The following is an 8,644-nucleotide window of genomic DNA, read 5'->3' on the forward strand; positions in this document are numbered from 1 at the left end:
GAGAATCCCCATATACAATGTACGAGTATTTTTACGCTGTAAACAGGGCAAGTGTAACCTCCTCTTTTTACTATGTGTTATAAGATCGAAATAATATGTCTCATTTAGAAATGGCAGCACTTACACTTGCGAAACGGTCATAGAAAAGATGCAACGACAGCAATCTATCACTAGTGAGTACCTGTAACATACAGAATGTTAACTCACAGAAGCATAAAATGCACCGACGTAAGTAATTATAGCTCGAACAACAAGTTAGCATCAGATCGTGACAAAGGATTTTGCAGTACTGACATGTAGTTCTACTATTTCCCCAACGTTTCGCTCATTCTTGTGGGGAATTCTTTATGTGACGTGTTTTCGACGACCCTTTCCATTGACGTCTAGTGAGAAGGTCATCGTTCATATTACATGGGAGAATGCTTTATGGGCTGTAGCGTGACGTGAGGTCAACCTGGCGTCTATAGTGTATCGACCTCAAGAGGACGTGTTGCTGGTAGAGGATTTCTTTTTTCAAGCCAAGCCAGTCGCAAGTTACGGAACCACATACAAAGAAGATTCTCCGTCCATTTTTTAACTGCCAACACTTTGCTTGTAAAAATGAGGACAGCAGTCAGAAACTGCCTTTGTAAAACGTAAATACCTCATCAAACGTTAAAGTCTCTTCCATCTTAGCATGCATGCACGCTCTCTCCTCCGAAATGTTCTCCACCCCTGTGTCGAGAATACTTGTGAAGCGCCTTCGGGAGTGGCCGAGCGGTTCTAGGCGCTTCAGTCTGGAACCGCGCGACCACTACGGTCGCAGGTTCGGATCCTGCCTCGGGCATGGATGTATGTGATGTCCTTAGGTTAGTTAGGTTTAAGTAGTTCTAAGTTCTAGGGGACTGATGACCTCAGATGTTAAGTCCCATAGTGCTCAGAGCCATTTTGAACTTGTGAAGCAAACTACTAGGTGACAGGAAAAGCAATTTCCTTAAGTTTTCACCCTAATAATAGTCGATATCAAGCTGTGTCGAAACCTGAAAGGCCATGTCCTACCTCACAAAGTGACAAGAAATGCAATCTGTACTACTCCCTGATTATCAGTCATTAATATGCCAAACGTCATCAACAAATAGTTCTTATTAAGTAGTATTGATGAGAAACTGGTTAGACGTGTGTGACTCCACTGCAAGGGAGATAAATAATACGATGTGGGTGCAAAACGGCCGAATTGATCGAGTCTATTGTAGCAACTGACTCTCAATTCAGCCGGCCGGTGTGGCCGTGCAGTTCTGGGCGCTTCAGTCTAGAACCACGTGACCGCTACGGTCGCAGGGTCGAATCCTGCCTCGGGCATGGATGTGTGTGATGTCTTTAGGTTAGTTAGGTTTAAGTAGTTCTAGGGGACTGATGACTGCAGATGTTAAGTCCCATAGTGCTCAGAGCCATTTTGAACTCTCAATTCACAAAATATAGCAAGTTATATCTTGCAGTTTGATGTAGCCGACCGTTGTGGCCGAGCAGTTCTAGGGGTTTCAGTCTGGAACCGCGCTGCTGCTACGGTCGCAGGTTCGAATCCTGAATAGGGCATGGAGGTGTGTGGTGTCCTTAGGTTAGTTAGGTTTAAGTAGTTCTAAGTTTAGAGGACTGATGACCTCAGATGTCCCGATGTGCTTAGAGCCATTTGAACCATTTTTTGAGTTGGATGTATCACCCGTACCATATACTTAAATTACGATAGTTACACATTAAAAAGTGAAGAAACTGAAGGAATGATATCATACAAGTAAATCTTTGTTGCCTGATTTGGAGTGTAAAGCTACACGACTTACGGCGTTTCATACAGTTATAGACCGATTATCTGTATCACTAGTTTCACTATTTTTAATAACCGCTTATTCTGCATGAAGGCAATTGAACTTCGGTGGAAAGTAGGTAAAATTTGACCTCTTGTCTCCTTGCCGTCGCTTTCTTCTCTGCTGTAGTCTTAGCTGATACTATAACTTTAGCACTAGAGAACTTTAGATCGTGTCCCGTCGCATTTGTGATTAATAAATAAAACTTTTTTAAAATCACCTAGTTTATTTGAAGGACGACAACTGCTTATCCACAATAATAATGTGCCGCTTAGCGGTAGACCACACAGATACGTCCGTCTACTGCCACAGCAAGAAAGCCAGAGAGTGATATATTAGTCTGTAAGAATCTTCATTTGTTCAAAAAGAAAACAAAGTTACGCGAGAAATTTCTAAACGTCGCTGAGATTTATTGGTACTGCAGCTGAAGACTGCTCCACTCATGTTTTTGCTTAATTAGTACTGTGTAACTGAAAAGGCTTAGTCCTGGAGTCGTTACATCGTGTATAGGGACGACCGTAGAGGTTCATGAGTTGTTCAAGGGAGACGATTTTCAATGAGAGACAGGTCTGGTGGTAGTACTTAGGGGGTGTTCAATATCGTGTTGCAAGCGACGGGGAAAGCGGCAGGTGTGTGCTGGGGAGCACAGCAATGCTCGAAGCACTTGTCTCACTAAATTTGGATTTGTTGACATTCTGGATGTATCAGGCGCAGTTCTCCCAACAACTACCTACGGTGTACAATCATTGAGTTCCATTGGGTTCAAACACTTGTCCAAGTATCTGTTGCAGTCTCCTTACCATAAGCAATGGCTGCTCGTTTGATGCGGCGAACCAGTCACGAGCAGACTATCTGATCAAAAGTCTCCGGACATCCCTATGTAATATGGAATTGACCATCAGATGTCACGTAAATCGGACTCATCAGTACAAAAGGAAACGGGGAGTATTGTGTTGTCAGAAGAGAAACAGCACCACCAGAATGAGTTGTTCAGGAGATCCCAGTGACTTCGAATGTGGACTAGTCACTGGATGTCACCTGAGTAACAAAGCTGTCAGGCATGTTTCAGCGCTTCTAAATCTGCCAAAGTAGACTGTTGCTGATGGCGAAATGGAAACGCCAAGGAACAACCACAGCTAAACAGAGATCAGGTACTCATATACTGACGGACAAGGGCCATCAAGCACTATGCAGACTGCTTGTAAAAAAATGTTTCACTTTGCAACGGTGAGGAATGTGATATACGAGGGCTATTCGGAAAGTAAGGAAACCACAGTGAAAATCAAAACTGTTTTACTTGCAACGGTTAGCTGCACCTTCCAGTTACTTCTCTGCACAGTCGCCGTTCATACATATACATCTGTCGTAGCGTTCTATCAACTTTTCAATTCCCTCGTTATAGAAGACAGCCCTCAGAGCTTTTCGACAATTTTCTACTCTGGACTGCAGCTCATTGTCTGTTTCAAAATATTTTCTTCACAGCCAGTGGTTCATTTGAGTAGAGCTGAACCTCAGGGATAGACAACTACAGGCTGTATTGTGGGTGATCAAACATTTATCTTCGGAAAAGCTGCAGGAGCATCTTCATTGCCCCTGCAGAGTGCGGCCAAGAATTGTCGTGTAGAACGAACTGCATGACAGTTATGCTATGTGGATTGCATAGCTTCAGGCGAAATCTTCCACCAGGCCCTCATACTTGGCAGGAGACGCTAATTTCTAGCCATCTTTACGTTCTCACTGTGAGCTCAGAACTGACAGGCGTACTCGACACGGTGTCCAACGCATTTGTGCAAAGCTTCATCAGATTTTCACTGTATTTTCCAATTCGCGACCGATCGTTCCTTACTTTCCGAATAACTCTCGTATGTATTATTGGTCAGTGGCACATTTTATTGCTGAGGTAAGACAACTGCTAACGTGTTAATATGGTCCGAAATGAATAGGTAAAGAGGGCCTTTGCCTTGGCTTCCAACATCATGTGACACATTTCCTCCGGATTTTTTTCTGTCTGGGGTCGTGTCAGAAGTAAAGTAGTTCTGTTGATATGGCTGAAGAACAGGAACAGCGAGTTGTGCAACCTTATCAGGCTTTTCCAGGAGGAGCAGTGAAATAATTCGAAACACAGTGCACAGACGTCTTGAGTGCTGCATTCAGATCTGAGGACGACAGGTGGGAGCGTACAGCAATTAGTAAATTGTAACACACTGAAGTATTTTGTCTCTTTTTGAAGTAGGTCGTGGATGAAATTCGAGACCAGTTTGACTGTGCATTTCAGTACATACACTGATCAGCCAGAACATTATGGCTACCTACTTAATAGCCAGTATGTCCACCACTGGCATGGGTAACAGCAACGACGGTTTGTGGCATGGAAGCACTGGGGCCTTGGTAGGTCGCTGGAAGGAGTTACACCACACCTGCACACAGAAGTCACCTAATTCCCGTAAATTCCGAGGAGGGGGGCGATGAGCTCTGTCGACACGTTCAGTCACATACCAGATGTGTTCGATCGGCTTCAGGTCTGGCGAGTTGGGGGACAGCACATGAATCAAAACTAGCCACTGTGTTCCTCGAACCATTCCAACACTCTCCTGGCCTTGTGACATAGCGCATCTTGTTGAAAAATTTCACTGTCGTCGGGAAACATGGTTGTTATGAAGGGTTGTACGCGGTCTGCAACCAGTGTACGATACTCCTTGGCCATCAGGGCGCCCTGCACGAGCTCTACTGGACGCGTGGATACCCATGTGAATGTCCCCCAAAAGCCGCGAGCTTTTCACCGTTTTCCAGTACTGTGGCAAGGAGCTGTTCGCCTGGAAGACGACAGTTTCACGCCCTTCCGTCGGGAGGATGAAGAAGGTATCAAGATTCATCAGACTATGCAACGCTCTGCCACAGCCTCAACGTCCAGCGCCAATGGTCACATGCCCAGTTCAGTCGCAGTTGCCGATGTCATGGTGTTACCATTGGCACATGTGTGGGTCGTCGGCTGCAGAGGCACATCGGTAGAACTGTTGGGTGCACTGTGTGTTCACACACACTTGTACTCTGTCCTGCTTCAACTCTGATATTAATTCCGCCACAGTTCGGCGCCTGTTCTGTTTTACCAGTCTGCCCAGTCTACGACGTCCGACATTTGTAATGAGGGGTGGCCGCCGAACCCCACGACGTCTGGGCGTGGTTTCACCTTGGTTCCGGCACGCGTTGAAGACACTCACTCCTTGAACGCCCGAGAAGTCGTGCAGTTTCCGAAATGCTCGTGCCGATCCTCCGGGCCATCGCAATCTGCTTTCGGCCAAACTCGGATAGATCGCGCACCTTCCCCATTCTACACAAGGGCAGCACGCGCACTGATATTACATGCACTGTGGTAGCAGTCATTCCTCGTTGGGTGATACTGCTATAGCCTGGATGGGTTTATATCGATAAGAGGTCGGTGGTCCTAATGTACTGACTGATGACTGCATTTAGTAACAACATTTTGTATTGAAGAAAGTGGCAGCCTATAACCATACACTCACAATTATCTCGTAAACTGGTCGTTTGCAGACCCAAGTTTTCTTGATCCGTTTTTCATCTTTTTTCGCTATTAATTATGTTAATCCCTGTATACAGTCCTATACATTCTTTTTGGGGCTAAAGAGGCTATTAATACACGATCTTTGGTCTCAGCTTGGCAACCACGACCAGCACCGCGTGGCCAACCGCTACAGCCCAGAGCTGGTGGACGGGATGAACATGCTGGTGACACTGCTGCCGGGAACCGCCGTCACCTACAACGGAGAAGAGATCGGCATGGAGGACAACTACAACATGACGTGCGAGGTGGCTCAGGACCCACAGGGCTGCGCAGATAACGTCACACTGGGAAATTCGAGGGACCCAGAGAGGACGCCATTCCAGTGGGATGACTCTAAGAATGCAGGTACGAATGTTCTGCAACCTATTTTGTTAAAGTGGTTTGTGGGAGAGGGCTGCATGGCATTGTTGGTCCCGAGAAGCTGCTAAGCCATTTATTTGTAAGGAATAGTTTTCTTCGTGTAAATAATCACCTTTGTATCACGAAGAGAAGGTATAACTGCCGTCTGGTTTCTTTACAAGCTGTAAGTAATGTTTCGCTCCCTTTGTTTAATCCCTGGTACCTTCAGAATTTCAAGGAGTGTTTTCCAATCAAGGTTGTCAAAGGCTTTCTCGAAGCGTAGGTTTACTTTTTCTAAATCTATCTTCTAAGAGAGTTCGTAGATTCAGTGTTCCTACATTTCTCTGGAACCCAAACTCTCTTACCCCTAGATCGTCTTTTACCAGTTTTTTCATTCTTCGGTAAATAATTTGTGTCTGTGTTTTGCAACTGTTACTGATTAAACTGTTAGTTTAGTAATATTCTCACCTGTCAGCACTTGGCCTGCGTCATACACCATGAACACCAAGTGGAATAGTTTCCTCGTGGCTGGCTCTCCCAAGGAGAATGGGAATGTCGTCTATTTCTACCCGTTCGCTGCGACTTAGATCTTTCAGTGCCCTATCAAATTCCTCTTTCGGTATCAAATCTTCCACCCTATCTTTCTTTCCCTGCCCGTTGAATAATATGGCTTTAAAGTTCATCTTCCTTGTGTAGCCCCTCAAGAAATATAATAGACTGATCGACATAAGATGTGCTGCACCCAGAAGAACAAAACGGATTGCGATCATCGTTGGCATGGAGGTAGATGGTACAACATATATGAAATGATTACGTTTTCAAATTTGAAGGACAAGAATATATTGCGATACACAGCCACTACAAGGATCCAGACATCGCGACGTGGAGTTGTACAGGTCTAGGATGTAGTTTTGGGGTACTTGATATCGATGTAGTCCTGTTACACTCCATCCCATGCCGCTTGCACCTTAGGGTATAGTTTCCGCAGGTTGGTGGATGGAGATAGAGTCCTGTTGGCACACCATACATTCTCGATTAGTGAAACATCGGGCCATAAGGTAGATATCCTCAGATGTAAGGCCCGCTCGGGAGGTGGCAGCGGTGTGAGGACGAGCGTTGTCCCGTTGAAATAGGGCATGGGCGTGGGCGTTTACGAACGGCAGAGACACCAGTTGCAGGACCTCATCCACATACTGTGCTGCTATCACGGAGTCCGTTAGGAACACTAACGTTGAACGGGCACTATAGGATATCACTTACCACACCATCACACTAGGCAGGCAAGAATGTGTGACGGGAGACCATAACCCGCTATTGGTAAAGCTCTCCATCGCGGTTCCATACATGGACCCAGTGGCCGTGGTCTCCAAGGCAGAAGTGGCAGTCGTCACTGAAGGCGACTCGCTGGCAGTCGGCTTGTCCCCATGACCGTCGTTCCGGGCGAGTCGGGTATGGCGCTGTGGGGGTTGTGAATGGGGGTGGGAGTGTAACAGTCGACGTGCTGCGAAACGTCCGACACACAGCTGCTTGCCAATGGTACCGGCACTTACGGAATGTTGCCTAGGAGGAAGGGCAGGTCGTTGAATCGTCCCTATCGTTGCCTTTAGATCTGCTCGCGTGTGGCGGATTATCATTCGGTGCTCTCTCTTTGTGGTGTGTGTCGGACGTGCACATCCTATATGTCATGGATGTGTGCCTTCCTGTTCCCATTACCACCAAAAACGGGCAACGGTGGTGTCAGTAGGAGTGGTGTCGTGCGTTTTACGACGGTAGGATCACCCAGTCACCCTCAGTCCCATGATACGGTCTCTCTTGAATCTGATAAACTCGCTATTGAACGCGTCGTCTGGCTCCAGTGCACATGAAGGTGCTGTTACGTGCTGTTATACTAACCAACACGACCGTTTGGGACCCTCTAATGTCAACGAGTGCGGAGTCACGGCCTCACCCATGCTCCCTGCGTGCACATCTGACCGTGTAGAAGTAATCATTGACATAGCTGATTGTGTGCAACATACGCACCCAGTTGGCAATGGATCAGTCGGTTTTTTTTTCGGTTTAAGGGCGCACAGCTACAGTGGTCATTAGCGCCCAGATCAGGCGGGTCGGGTCCTTCCGGGCCCTACTCTTTTATGACGATCAGTGTATGTAACAGTCGTGATTTGACAGAATCAACAAAACCTGGAGATGGCGCCACTGATTTTGCTGGTATAGACGACAAGGCGCATGTTTAAGTGCGACACTGCTGTGTCTTATGGAGGGCGCGTGTGTGTGCAGGCTTCAGCACGGCGGACGAGACATGGCTGCCCGTCAATCCCAACTACCTGACTCTGAACGCGGCGCGGCAGAAATCCGCGGCTGGCCGCAGCCACCTCAAGACGTACCGCCTGCTGGCACAACTACGGCGGGACGATGAGTCCATCCACAACAGAAATGTCTCCGTCGCCAGCACCGGCAGTGTCTTCCTTTTCAGCAGGTACGTAGGCCCAGGTGGCAGTAGGTCTCACTAGCGCGGTCCTACCTACTTTGTCGATTTGTTTTTTCATCTGTAGTTTACACTGAAATTGGTTAACAAGGCTTTTTAAATGAGTGGTATACACTACCATGACGACTTTCTGGTAAAAACTACTTTTATTTATTTAATTTTTGCTCTGTATGATTATATTATTTGGGATTTTACAGTAGGCAGTAGTTTCTGTGTACGGTTGTTCAGGCGATTCAAAAAGAAAGATCAGTTTTCAGTTATATTTGTTGTTTAAATAAAGACACCTTCTCTTGCTGCACTGTATATTATTTTCACAGACGTGTTTCGACTTTTTTCTCTTTAAAGTATCTTCAGTGGGGCCTATAATGATACAGTTACGATACATTTTTGTTTTATGTAGAT

General features: G+C 46.3%; 1 protein-coding gene across 1 annotated transcript in view; it reads left to right on the forward strand.

Annotated features, from left to right (window-relative positions):
* The window catches only part of LOC126465925 (uncharacterized), a 405,052-nt gene extending 396,785 nt beyond the window's left edge, over positions 1–8,267 (forward strand). The window contains exons 26-27 of the mRNA XM_050096347.1: positions 5,511–5,763; positions 8,035–8,267. Coding sequence (XP_049952304.1) covers positions 5,511–5,763; positions 8,035–8,267 — 486 coding nt within the window. The remainder of the gene's footprint in view (positions 1–5,510; positions 5,764–8,034) is intronic.
* The last annotated feature ends 377 nt before the right edge of the window (positions 8,268–8,644 follow it).

The sequence above is a fragment of the Schistocerca serialis genome, chromosome 1, assembly GCF_023864345.2.
Source record: "Schistocerca serialis cubense isolate TAMUIC-IGC-003099 chromosome 1, iqSchSeri2.2, whole genome shotgun sequence".
NCBI lineage: Eukaryota > Metazoa > Arthropoda > Insecta > Orthoptera > Acrididae > Schistocerca > Schistocerca serialis.